Source organism: Ascidiella aspersa, chromosome 9 (assembly GCF_963924565.1).
Source record: "Ascidiella aspersa chromosome 9, kaAscAspe10.2, whole genome shotgun sequence".
NCBI lineage: Eukaryota > Metazoa > Chordata > Ascidiacea > Phlebobranchia > Ascidiidae > Ascidiella > Ascidiella aspersa.
The window spans coordinates 17,204,420-17,218,475 of record NC_139455.1 but is presented as its reverse complement, the minus strand read 5'-3'; the positions used below and the strand labels follow the sequence as shown (position 1 = coordinate 17,218,475).

Genomic DNA, 14,056 nt, shown 5'->3' with positions numbered 1-14,056 from the left:
GAACTCCCTTGTCTTGCAGCAGAACTAAAATAAAACGTTATACCCTATAGGGCTGTGGAGCCGGAATGGTTTTGGGGATCGAACGAGTCAGTTTATTTGGAAAAGGTAAGACTCGAAAATCGACTTTATTTTTTAAGCCAGAGTCGGACTACAGTTATTTCAAACCTACTTTATAGCCCATGATACTAGGGACGGATCCCGGATTTTGTCGCTGTCTCACATTCGCCCTGTTTCGGTGTATATCCCGAAGTGTTTTGTTTTTCAACGTTGATGTTATTCTATTTTCAATTTTATGCTGGAGTTCACAGAATACTGTTGAAAATCAGACATCAGGTGTACACCATTTGTGATACAGATAAATTAAACTTTAACAACGATCAGTAAAACCCTACCGTACCCTCGTGGTTGTTTAGCGGAAACAGATTGGCTAAACTTTAAATTTTTGCCAAGGCTTTTCGCCTACTGTATTTTTGCGGCTTTTAACTGCTGTTGCTAGTTCTTTATTACGTGTCTATGAAACCATTGAAACGTGACCTTTACTACCCGTAGTTGGTTAAATATGACGTGTACGTTCTGTGAGAAAATTAATTGATGTTAAATGTTGATTTGTTACTTTGCTGTCAGGAAGCGTAGGAAATAAAAAAAACATTTTACATTAGGTGTGAAAATCAACCCGGCGCTGGTCTAGAATCCTACCACAACCCACATTACTTGAAGGGTGCGGGTTAGCGTTATGCTTGGGTAGGTCAAGTAATATTAATAAATATTAATACTAAACCCACCCATAGCCAAACGCTAACCCGCAGCTTAACCCAAATATTGTGCGTTAATATAAAACGTGTGAAAATGCTGTGGTAGGATTCTAGACCAGCGCCATCAACCCTTTTTGTATATGATGGGACGCTGGTTTAGAATTATACCTATTTTTTATGTACAGTAATGAAACCAGTTGTCAAAATTAAAATTACAAATTGAAAGTGGTGAGCCCCTATAATGGTTATAGGGTATTTTAAATAACCTGTCTTGCTTTACAAGAGAAGAGTTGAGGCTGTTACAAACACCTTTAAACACTGTCTATGGTGGCTTGGTTTACATGAATATTTCAACTTAGCACATTGCCAGATCATTACAACACTGTTGGCGTTCATCTGTACTTTGCTTTATAGAAAGTCGTCATGGTGTGCCTGTATATAATTGCCTGCCTTTTATTTTTTGTAAATGTAAATGCCTATCGGGATAATGACTTGACGGTTGAAATTGCTGCTGGAAGAAAAGAGTGTTTCTATCAACCTGTCAAGGCTGGTCAATCTTTAGAGGTAGAATTTCAGGTGAGTGGGTATTATTTATGTACTAAGATATGATATATATTTTATCTTAATGGTATAAATGGCAATTTTCAGGTTATTGATGGAGGTGACCTTGACATAGACTTCCAACTAAGTAGCCCTGAAGGAAGGCCTGTCATAACAGAATTTAGAAGAAATGATGGAATTCACAAGTAAGTTTAAATGACAAATTTGTGTTGGTTTATGTGGCGATAGAAATAAAGGCCTGCATTCAGGTAAAAAACTATAATCATTTTTCAATCGGTTTTAATTCTTACGTTTTAAATATTTTTTGCTTTCTTTAGTGTGGAAGAAACCAAAGAGGGTGACTACGAGGTTTGTTTCGACAACACGTTCAGTCGTATCACAAAGAAAAGTGTCTTTTTCGAGATCATCTTGGACAGCAATACTAATGATGAGCTAGACGATGATGAAGGAGAATGGAAGAAGTTTGTTGCGCCAGATGAAAACTACGGAGATGCACTCACTAGCCTGGAGGTAGCCGGGGTAATTCATGCATGTCTTTGTTGTAATTGACCGAGCAATCTGTCTGGCAGTTTAAGTTTGTAAATTTGCTTGAAAAAACACATTGAAATTGCTATAGCAGAAGCTTGTTGCATGGCTATTTGGTTACTGCAGGATTTTAACTTTTGGGTTAAGTAACTGATTGAGATTTCATTGCCAAACAAATGCGATTCTTAAAAGGTTTTATCTTCAACTTCAAATTTATGCTATTGTAACATGAAAAAAGGCGAGTCAATTTAAAGCAAGTTTAAACTTTACAGACCAAGGCTGATCAACGTGTTTAAGAATAGATGCACACACAAATGTTGAACATAGTTTGTCTGGTTAGTTATCTAAAAATAGTGCCAACTTACAAGCCCTAGAAACATTCTAAGAACAAATGTTGATATAAACAAGGAGCTTGTTTGTAACAAAATCAAGTTATTCTTTGAATGCATGAAAAAACTATGTTTATGCAAAAAAATAAGTTGGTGACAAACTGGCCACATGAAAAATACTTTCACAACGTTCTTAAGTGGGGCCAAATCTTTGTGCAAAGATTTGCAGTATGCTATATCTACACTCTACTGATAATCAACAAGTTTTTACACCCTTCATTTCAATTGATTCCTTTGGTACAAATGCAACAAAAACAATGTTCATAATTTGCAAAAAAAACGAATTGTAATTTTCGGTTAGTATGATGTGTAAAATAGCTTTAAAAAAAAACTGAAATATACATATACACAATTGTATTCTGTAATCAAGCCCTTGAGTCATACTGGCCAATGATAGTAATGGCACCTAATATGGAACAGTCGGAACACACAATGCCTTCGGAGGTTAATGGAACCAGTCAACCTGATCAGGATTGTAGTGCTAGCAAGGCCAGGCTAGAAAAATAACTAGCATGTAGTGGGGTTCGAACTCACAACCTATGGTCACACCGGGACAGCGCTTAACCACTGAGCTACGAAGGCTCAAAATGGAGTGAGTTGTGAAACAACCATATAGCACTATTGCCTGCTGCATCCTGTTCTTACATACAATATCAATGGAAGGAGATCAAGTGTATAAACAAACAGGATACAGCAGGCAATAGTGCTATGGTTGTTCTTGACTCGCTACCCTCTTAGCCTGCATAGCTCAGTAGGTGAATTGATGGTCCCCGTATGACCCTAACTGGTAAATTTGCTTCTTTTTTCTAGCCTGGCCTTGCTTTGCACTACAAAGCCTAATCAGGCGGACCATTTTGCTAGGCCTCTTCCAAAGGCTTCTTTTAAAGATAAAACCAAGTCGCGATTTGAAATGCTGATTAATATAATATATTAACCTGGTTTGTAAAACAAGTTTGTAATGTTGCATGTAGCACTGGATCAGATACCAAACATGCACGCTCTATGTTGTGAATATGCATGCCTTAAAGTTCACCCAAATATAGTTAGGAAGAAGTCATTTATCAAACAGGAATGCAAATTAAAACAAGTGCTTGTTAGTTTATTATAAATTCAACATCAATTTAGCACAATAAACAAGAGATTTAGTTCATCAGTATTCATTAGTTATTTCGTTTCGCTACACTTTTTTTACTATGTACCAAAAAGTGTCAGTTAAATTATTTTAATGAAATGCCACCATAAAGAAGTTTTCTAATTTCTGTAAAATATATAAAAAAGGTATTACCTTTTTTTTCTTTTATACTATTTTGTCTTTCCATATTACGAAGTTAAAACAGGTTCACATCTTCCTTATTTGCATTTCATTCATTTTAGCTTGCCTGAATTAGAATAAACAAAATGTTTACCCATAATCGTATTTAACAGACTATATAATATAACCTATGATGACCTTCTCTATTTTTACTTCAGGATAAATTGAGTACAATTAAATCGAACAACGCTCGCACTATTCAGTTCCAGGCCCTTTTAAGGGCACTAGAGGCCAAAGACAGACATGTTCAGGAGAAGAATTTCGTCCGAATCAACTTTTGGTCGTTAACCAACATATTTGTCATGGTGCTGGTTATTGGGCTGCAGGTCTATATGGTCAGAAGCATGTTCACCGATAAAAAGAAAGTCCGCACTTGATACCAAGATATTCAAACATTCGCTTCCGTGTCTTTGTGTTAGTATAAAACAAGCGCATTTTTGAAACAATATTAGACGCTAGTCAAAGAATATTTAAGTTCATTTAGTCGGCAACCTTAGTCACGAAAATACCACACAAAAATAATGGATTCTTTTGTAACTGATAATAGTTGAAAACTTTTTCTTTGCGTTTCTTATTTAAATTTTATGCAAAAGCGTCAATTTATTTGCTCCCCTGGTTTGTCCTATTGAATGTATATTTACACACGAATTTTACACCGAACCAAAGTTACACATTTTGGTTGTGCGAATCGCAGTACAAAACAACAGCATGCAGTATTAATTCAAGTTTATGCGTTCGCATTTGACTTTTTCTCCCACGTAGCAAACACTTGTCCAATGCACTTTGGGTCATTTTTTTACTTTTAATTGTAAAAGATTTCACTTTTAAGTTTATTTGGGAAATTACCTTCGACAAACAGCGCGAATAAAATATGCTATTTTCATTTATGTTGTTGTCGTTTCTCGTTGAGGTGAAATTGCTACTGTCGAGATCAGCAGTCACTTGTCTAAATGTGGGACATCAACAAAATTTAGAATATTATGTTTACAGTAATATTCTGAAGTGCGCAGAACATTTATAATAATTGTTTTTAGTTATGAGCAAACTATTCAAATAGTAACGATCTATTTTACTGGTCGGTAATAATTTTACATTCCCCACTACGAAGCCTTATGCAGTTAAGAACAATGGGCAACCTCAGTCACATAGCGCGGTTTAATTGAGTCTGTTCAATACGTCCTGCACAAACAGGAACTGCTCGTCATCATTTATCTTAAACTATACATTCAGCTGATGTTGATGCGAGCCACGTATTATATGCATTTTTGCTTTAGCACGTGTCCTGACTAGTTAAATGTGTTGTGTATAAGTCATTACGCCTTGATACCGACGTAATAAATGTGCTCTTACAGAGAATACATATAAGGGACCGTACCAGTCCAATATAAAAGCTGCATGAATGAATAAAACCCCAAATTTTCCGCCTTTCCCCAAAGCCATAAATTTTCAGTTAAACAACTGTACTAGGTTCGGCATAAAATTGTTCAAAGACGTGATAAAACAAGTACATCTAGAAACCTGATGTTTTCGGTCAAACAAATATGAAACTAATAACCTAACAGCTTTTTTGCATTGAACTTGATTTATCTGAAATATTAATTTCATTTTCAAATAATACACTAATATTTCAACTAGGCCTTCAACACTAGTCTACAGACCACAGTGTAATAACTAGACTGGGACAACTAGATTTATTTTAGCTTTTTAAAATTAGATTTAGAGTTAAAATTGCATTTCAGTTTTTCCAAATTAGGTTAGAATTAGATCATTTTAGGTTTTTTCAAATTAGATTAGAATTACCAAATTCTTAAAAAAAATTTCAACTCGAATTACATTTGATTATTTCACATCAATTTCATTTAAATTATTCTAATTAGAATGTAAATGTTGATTACATCCAATTTTTATGCCTTTTAGCACAGAATATGCTTTTCAGACTGTAAAAATCACTTACAAGTCGTTCTAGTCAAAAATTTTACCTAAAATTCCTTTTTTCGACTGAGAGACTAAAATGATGTTGGACAACGTGGCAATTTTTGGTAAAATCTAAATTAGGTTGGAACTAGAATTAGAGCACACTAGCAATTCACAAACTAGATTAAAATTAAAATTAGACGCATTTTGCTCTAATTCATTGAATGGGAGAAGACTGCTAATAACACCCCTGGTATAAGAGCTCCTTGATATTAACTAAAATGTATAAAATTTACTTGTTGATAACAAATATTTTCCCTTATTAGGTGTAGATTTAAAGTAACAACTTAAGAACATGCTTAAACATTTTCACCTAAAGTCAACTTACGAGTATTAAAAAAGTAACTTGAATATCAAACAACCCGGTTGATGCGCAAGCACGTGCTTCGGTATATCTGAAAGTTTGTACCAAAAATAATAATAACAACGACGGGCGAAAGGTTATGGCAGTAATAGCAACAACGGTAGCAATAAGAACAAATGGGAGTCTTCGAATGGCGCAGCACCTTAGAAAAGGTCCTTAACAAAAGGGAACATAGGATGCCTCAGTGCCACAATAGCGAATTTCATTTGGATAAGTGTTAATGGTATTTTTAAAGGAGTTTCGCCTTAAAAAAGTTTCCTGCCTTTGATTTTCTATCAGTCAACAACATTTTCGTCTTAATAAATACGCCATATACACGAAAAAGTGTAAAACATCGCTAGTGATACAAACATATTTAAAGACTGTCAAAAAATGACTATTTGCGGCCAACGTAACTTGCTTATCTTTAAGGACATACATTACATCATTATTAGGTTATAGTGAACCAAATGTGTAGCTTCAAACAACATATTATCGAGACTGGAAATACAATAATTGCCATTTTAATAGATTGATGTTTCCTTAAGCCATTACCAAAAGTAGGTTACAATGGGAATAAATTGATAAACTGCATTTAAAGTAAAAGCGCAACAAACTCCTGACATTTCTACATATTTCGCGATTACGAAAAGTTGGTCAATTGGTCCACATTCATTAACCTGGTATAACAACAACCTTTTGTTTTTTGGTGAACATGACGTTTTTTTGTTTGTGTTACTAAGTGGGTTACTAATTCATTTCCTTATTACAACCAATAACTGCAAAGGGTAAGTGGAGGTTTAAAAAAAAAACAATTACGAGGCTACACACTAAAGCAGGTTACGCATGAAGCGTCTTTTGCCAAGAAATCACTCTTGGCATTACAGGAGTTAAAAAAATTAAACGACCACTTAAACGTATTTTCAGAAAACCTATCCGCGGAAATTATAAATATATATTGCTTTACGTCTGTAGTATCCAGGACAAGAAAATCTTTTTCGGAAGCGGGATGACAAAGCATTTACTCAAGGTCGCCATAAAAGCGTTCGACTTGGCAAGCCAATTCACGTTGTGGCACTTCATAGGCAAAAGCAGCGAGAACTTCCAAAAACGCTTCGAACAGCACATTTAACGTCCTTAGCATCCAAACACGGTCGCTAATAACTCAACGACTTGCAGGTGTATTGTAGTTTCGCCGCGCAAACCAACCAAAGCCATTTTAAATCTAATTTTCGATGACTAGCAAGTATATCGCGACTAAACAATTTTCTGAACAGCTTTAGCGCTTTAGTCCACCCGACGTTTGGTGGAGACTATTCAGATCCGTTTATGATGTCACCGTCAAAAGCGGAACTCAATGCTGATGACGTCAAGCTAGTAGAAAGAGGATGTCTCGCGTGTGCGAAAAAAATAAATGAGGTTGTCTAGTACCAGAAAATTTGGATGAGTGTTAGATTGGGCTGAAGATTAAACTTGAGTAGTGTTTACACTCGTACAAACATCTGACCAAAAAATTTGTGCTGTTATGTCACGATATCGTGTGACGTCATTAAGAGCAAGTTTCAACGTGGATGTGGCGGCTTGAACCGGCATGGGTACAGTGTCTTTGTGGTGAACGGATCGAAAACCGCATTTGTTTGGAAGATCACCAGCTTCGCGAACACGTGGGTGGGAAGCCATTGTTGCGTCACAGTGCTGATTGTGTCGTGATGTTTTTAGAGCGGGGAAAAATGCTTCAAGTGTCCTCAAGGTTGATCAAGTCTTTTTCCGGCTAAATAAATAAAGAAGTATTAAAAATAGAAAACTAGCAGCACAGTAAAATTATTATATATCAAAAACAATTTAAAACTTATATCTTACGAAATGTGTATTGTAATGTTGAAAATGCAAATATATATGCACTTTTATGTAGTGTAAACGTAAAAAACAACGTCTTAATCAACTGCCCTTACAAAGCCTGACACATTCGCAAAGCAAACTACTTACAGAGGCAAAAAAACAAATTTCAAAGCCTTGAAAATCTATTGACGTCAGCAGATGCTTCGTTAGAAAATAATTAAAAGCAACCAACACGTCGTAACTGCTTTTTTGCACTATCGTGCACAAAACAAAACTTAATGAAATGCATATACGGCGTAACATTTGTTTAAAAAAAAAAAAAAAAAAGTCGATTTTTCACCTGCGGGTAGCCTTTTACCGCTTCCTTGAGGTTGTTAAGCCACACGAGTGCCACGTCTTTGCTGTCGCACTGGAAGCGGTATATGTTGCCGCTGTCCGGGTTCGACAGCTGAAAGCAGTCGAGTCGCGACGGGTCCTCCGAGTACAGCAGCATCCAGTCCTTGATCGAGACCGCCTTGCTAGGTCGCGCTTTGAACTGTGCACAATGAAGGAAAATGTAATGTCAGTTCTTCGGTCTATTCGTGCAAAAGGCTCAGGGTTTAGGAGTGCTCGGCCGCATGACAACTCTATCGGCCGTAGACGCCTAGCCAAGCTGAAGTACAATGCGAATGTTGTCGTTGCTGTCTGCAATGCCTGGTGGGTTCCTGTTTCTCAGCCAATCGGGTGTAGGAGAGTGGTTCTTAAATCTTTTTACTGCGGACCCCTATTTTTTTTGCTTCGCGTGGACCACGGTAGGCAAGACATTTCCAAAAATGACGTCACAATCAAATAGACTTCAAAACTTATGCCGATGATTCAAGTAAAATAGAGTCTAGTTGCATTTGGTGCTAAAACATTTTATTTTTAGTTAAACTCTTTTCTCTAAAAAATTGATTACTTTTTAAATCCACACTAATCTTTCAATTTGGCCTTTATGGACCGCCTAAAATTAGTTAATGGACCCCCGAGGGGTCTATGGATCCCAGTTTAAGAGCCCCTGATCTAGCAATTTGCAGAGTTTTCACAATGCGTATTTACATATTTTTTTAAATACCACAAGTCAAAAACTAACGAAAGGTATAGCTTTTATTTATTGAAATAAACAAAGTTTTTTGATATATATATAATATATATATAAAATCTTTACAATTACATCAACTCAAGAAATTAGGCTAAATTTATTACTCGTCGTCAGTAGGTTTTTACATGGTTTAACTAAAACTTACGTGGTGCCTTTCCTGTGCTCTCAGACCTTTTGCAGAGTAATATACGAGCTGAGTCCCGCACAACGAGATCCAGTACTTCGTCCACGGTGACATCTGCAAACGACAAGCATATTTACGACTGTACTAATCATACTCGGTTAAATACCAAAAATAAGTTGTCGATCCAATAAAAGCTTTCACCAGAAATTTGCCGTCCAAGTGCTACTAAATCAGGGGTTCTTAAACTTTTTTACCGCGGAACCCAAACATTTTTTTGGATTCGCGTTGGACCACGATAGGCAAAAATTTTCAAAAAATGACGTCACAATACAAATAAACTTAATAAATCTGTTGATTTCGGTCTAAAAAATGTGAAAGTGAAATGGAATCTAAATACAGTGAGTGCAAAACCGCTGTGTTTTTAATTACACTGCTTTCTTTGGAAAAATGATTACTTTTTAAATGTACACTAATATTTTAATTAGTCCTTCATGGACCCCCTAAAGCTAATTCACGGACCCCAAGGGGTCCATGGACCCCAGTTTAAGAACCCCTGTACTAAATCGAGTAACAGTAAGCCCACGGGAAGTTTTGGTTGCTGGATAATTCAAAAGCGTAGCAGTATGACATCAATCTGACAATATTGACAACAATGACGTATACTTTGCATGGTTAGTAGTAGTTGCATTTCAAGGGTTGTTTTTAGCTTTTTAATATTTCTAGTTTATCCAGCAATTGTCGACTTACCGTTGGCTTTCTCCCATGCTTCATGACGCATTTTCTCCTCAAGACGCCCTCAAAGTTGCAGGTCTGGAAATCCATCGACAAGTCCGAGGTTCTGCCAACAACGCAAACGATGTTAACACAAAAATGAACATTACTTGTAACAACAGTGCCACACGCAAAGCGGTTTTCTAAAAAAAAACAGTTTAAGACCAAGGCCTGTAATTAGAATCCTATTTCGGAAGTCGAACATACGGGAGTGAATGTGTTGTATAATTCGTGTACGAACCAAATTAGTTGAACTTCACACAAACTAACTATATCTGTGCAGGGACTTTCTTAAACGAACTATAAAAAAACAAGAAAAATACAACTTAAAAAAATTCAGTTGTTTGGAGACATAAAACGACATATAGTTTTATGCTAGGAATAACAAAAATCACAGTAGGCAGTATTAGTAAATATTTCAAGTAAGGAATTTTCAGTATTATTCGAAGTTTAAAACAAACTGTCGCTTGATTTCCGACATCTTAACAAAGTTTCCTACATTTGCATAGTCTTTTACGGTAACTTGACCTCTCAACCAAACATCAAATCACTCTAAGCAAACGAAGGAATAAGTAACTAGCTGGCGTATAGTATGCTGTATACTACAGACGTGTTACTCAAAAGCTGTTTGTAGTCTAAAGGGGCTGAGGATGATTTCTGACATATCTACCTGTACGGGAACATGGCTTTTGTCGCAGGACTATCCTTGAAAGTCTCGTAGCCGCCGAACTTTGTACCTGGGATCCCGAACTTAGAGGCGGCTAAGCCCAGGCGCGACTGACAACTGACCGCCAGTTTCGGGCTCTGGAAATACTGAAGGAAAACCTTGCTGCCACCTGAGAACTTGCCACAGCCGTCGCTGCCACCTGTCAGATTGCCATAGCCGCCTTCTTTCGGGATGGCAGCTAGACTGTGAGCTACAAAGCCGCCCTTCCTTTTCTCTGCTTCTGTATTGCTAGCGCCATCTGCACATCTCAACCTGGCAAACTCGTCTAAATCAGTGAAACTGGTGGAGGGCCTCGCTGCCAACTGCCCGACTGCCACTGGCACCAGCGGTCTGTGCCAAGCGTCCGCCTGAGACAGGTTGCTTGGCAGGGTGTGACTCTTGCTGGCCTGTCCGCCGACGCGGTTTGTTCTCGCGTAGGTAAACTTGCCCCGGTTGCCGTGGTAACGACGGCACCACGCTTCGCTGATTCTGCGCTTAAAAGTTTTCGTTAGAAATTGACTTCTCTGTACTTTGGATTACGCCAGCGGTAAATAATAAGCTAAAGACTCGTAAAACGTAAACTGGCTTATTCTTCTAGCATCTCAAGACTTTGACCAAATCTAAATATGCATGTATTCGAGCTATTTTATTGTTTTATACCTAAACAGCATTTATGCCGGTTAGTGCTAACGTGTTTTAATTTTTCTAGTTTGGTGCTAACGTAATTACGAGCATTAATTATAATTTGCCGTTAAGTTTCACGTTTAGTTTTAGGTTGTAGGATTCCTGTTCGACTTCATAACCATTTCTAAAGTTCCTGACCACAAAAAAGGTGTTCTATACACGTTTTTCGATAAACATAAATACTAAATAGCTCTAATTAGAGGCAAAGCAGCAAGCATGAAACAAAAAAGAAAACAACAGAGGTGGTATCCTAAGACGCATGCAGGCTATACAAGCGGAAAGGTATTCCCCACCTGTCGTTGCTCCACGACATTTCATCCTGCTCGCTGAACTCTGACCCCGAATTTGAGCGGCTCGATCCGATCGAGCTGTTGTTGCCCGTTGTTACCGACATCCGCGTGTTCGAGGATGACGAGGAGGCGAGCGACGATGACGTCATGGCGATGATGCTGTCGTCGAGCAGGGACGTCGTGACCGACATGGGGGTGTGTGCGGGGGCGGTGGTCCGCGGGAGACTTCCGCTGTTCGAAAAGAAAATGGAAGAAGGAATGCTTAAAAAGCAACGTTCGGAAACAAATTGATGTTTGGATTTGAAACAGAAAGAAAAAAATGAAAAATAAAGGTGATTTTTTGTGACAAATGTTTCAGGATGATAGCTACAAAATGTATGAAGTTAGAAAAATTAATTTTGCAAATTACAACATCTTTTACTAATTATATGTATCGTTAGAGATTAGAGTGGACAACACTGTATTTCAAATTATGGGAGTTGAGATTTCGGTACTACTTGATTGCAGTAACTGCATTCATTTTACATTGACTAAATTTATTACTCTTTGCATTTAAAAAAAAACACGACTGTTATTTTGCGGTGAACTGAATTGTGATAAACATTACATTAGTTATGACATTGCTTATAGTCTAGTACTCGGTAGGTGAACAACTGCGGTTATACAGAAACTCATTCAGCGGTCAATAATTGCAAGCCACCACGAAAAAGCAGCAACTCAGCAAAGTTTTTGAGCAGCGGCAACTAAAGTGACGAACACGACATTCATGCGTCTACACACCAAACACCACATATTTTAGCAGGAAAAACGTGCGGCTCTAGACTAAATTACGATGTATATTACACCCACATGGAAGCTATACTGCTTCTCTTTTCGCAACGTACAACACAAAATATTCGTTTTAAACCACCAAAAAACGTTAAATGACGATTACTTTTTAGCCATTTTTTTAGACAAAAGGTTACCAGTTCAGTATCTTGTAGTTCATAAACTTGGTCATATAAAAAAAATGTAGTACGTGCGTTTTACAGCACTTCGCTTTAATTGCTATAAATTTTTAAAAGATTAAACTGAAAAAACAACTGACTATACAAATACCTAATTGGTTTGGACGACAATCGCATTTCAATGAAAATGCCATCGTGACGTACCTGCTTTGCACCCTGTTGGGTGAGAAACGGGTTGGTGAAATGTACCAGACGGTGGAGTCCCGTTCTTGCTTGACTCGACCGTGAATTGAACGTCTGGTGTGTGCGGAGGGTACAACGAAATGTGTGTGGGGTGCAAATATGGAAATAAAACGGTGGAAATGGAACAACAACAGAAAAATCGAGCTCCAAAAAAACAAGGTCGAAATTATAGGGTAAAGTAAATTCATTAGGCGTAACATAGATAAAATTAAAGAAAAATTGGGCCATGAGAAGTAAATGAAATTACGTATGTTTAAATAAAATCTTTAAAATTAAATAACAAGAATTACTTTACGAAAAAATAAAATCATTTGCTAAAGATTATTGACTTATGTTGACATATCGACAAAACAAACAACATGCGTTAAATGAAACAAATCACGGTAAACAACTAATGAATTTGAATAAAAAAGTCAAACCATGCAAACTAAGAAGGTTGAAATTAATTGCTGAAGCTACATGCAAAATTACAAATGTAAATGATTTCATTAAAATGTCGGAAAATTAAAGTGAAGCAATTATGCAAAAGGCAGTTTTAGTGTGTGTGGTTGGAAAAGTTCAATGCACAGTCGAGCCAAGGAAGCGACTCGGACCACTCATTTGCAGACTACTGCCGAACAGCGACTACGCGGTTAGTTTCTACTTGAACAGCACAAACACAAATGGTCGCCATCTATTGCAAGTCAGCTTAAGAAAACGTGTAGATTTGACAAAAATTTCCAGATTTAACGTTAGAATCACATTCACATTGGTGACATCACCGTGAAACATTAAAATTTAATAAATAAAAAAACAGCGATACAAGCACAAGATGGCGATCAAGGGTCAATAATAGCAACACGAGACCAAAAATGGCGCCCGTTTTAACGCCCGAGGCCGGGTATAGGCATTAACTCTCTACCTCTTGTGTATTTTGGAGGATCCGTCAGACTTTGGTCTTCCTCCCGAGGAAGAAGAAGAGGAGGAAGTAAAGTTGAACTCCTTTCCTAAGCTGCGCGACTTCCGATGACCGGGAACGAAGCGCTGATGGGACGGTGTGGTGGCGACCACTTGTTGGTGTAAGTGGTGTCGGTTCAGGCCGGCGTCCAGCTTAGAATGCTTTCCTGCTTAAGTCGAGACAAAAGTGGTTTTACTTTCAAGAATGTGTATAAGGGTGTATCTATTATTGAAGTGGACGGCAAATTGTGGGCCGCGGACCAAATGTGTGTCTCTATTGACATTTTTAGTGGGCCGTGAACTATATTTAATGTTTTAATTTTAACATGTAGTTGTGGGAAGCGTGATAGCACTGTATGGCAAAAGTGCATTTTAGCTGAATGTATGCGCACCTGTTAGCCCAAGAACGACAGGTGTTTTTACGATTAGAGTTTTATGACGTAACTTTGTGACGTTAAAATTTGCATGCCTCCTAACCCAAACAAAAAAACTGGATCCTCTCTTTTTACAATTGAAACAATGCCTGGCAGCAACAGTAAG

The 14,056-nt window shown here is 37.5% G+C and overlaps 2 protein-coding genes across 7 annotated transcripts in view; one reads left to right on the top strand and one right to left on the bottom strand.

Annotated features, from left to right (window-relative positions):
- Positions 1-1,170: 1,170 nt before the first annotated feature.
- Positions 1,171-4,426, top strand: LOC146133308 (transmembrane emp24 domain-containing protein 5-like). 2 transcript variants are annotated; one of them, XM_083396860.1, is made up of 4 exons: positions 1,171-1,328; positions 1,401-1,498; positions 1,631-1,823; positions 3,698-4,426. In XM_083396860.1, exons 1-4 carry the CDS (start codon positions 1,176-1,178, stop codon positions 3,914-3,916), a joined length of 663 nt encoding a protein of 220 aa, XP_083252986.1. In that variant the 5' UTR covers positions 1,171-1,175; the 3' UTR covers positions 3,917-4,426. The 2 variants fall into 2 exon arrangements, with proteins under 2 accessions (XP_083252986.1, XP_083252985.1); XM_083396859.1 differs by having other exon boundaries at positions 1,631-1,832.
- A 1,457-nt stretch (positions 4,427-5,883) lies between these two features.
- The window catches only part of LOC146133306 (ras-specific guanine nucleotide-releasing factor RalGPS2-like), a 52,352-nt gene continuing 44,179 nt past the window's right edge, over positions 5,884-14,056 (bottom strand). For 2 of the 5 annotated variants that reach the window (XM_083396846.1, XM_083396845.1), the window contains 7 exons: positions 13,482-13,686; positions 12,542-12,634; positions 11,394-11,621; positions 9,687-9,777; positions 8,961-9,053; positions 8,036-8,230; positions 5,884-7,627 (listed from right to left, as the gene is read on the bottom strand). In XM_083396846.1, the coding sequence (XP_083252972.1) occupies positions 7,592-7,627; positions 8,036-8,230; positions 8,961-9,053; positions 9,687-9,777; positions 11,394-11,621; positions 12,542-12,634; positions 13,482-13,686 (941 nt within the window). In that variant the 3' untranslated portion in view covers positions 5,884-7,591. The remainder of the gene's footprint in view (positions 7,628-8,035; positions 8,231-8,960; positions 9,054-9,686; positions 9,778-11,393; positions 11,622-12,541; positions 12,635-13,481; positions 13,687-14,056) is intronic. The other 3 variants (XM_083396847.1, XM_083396848.1, XM_083396849.1) reach the window with 3 other exon arrangements.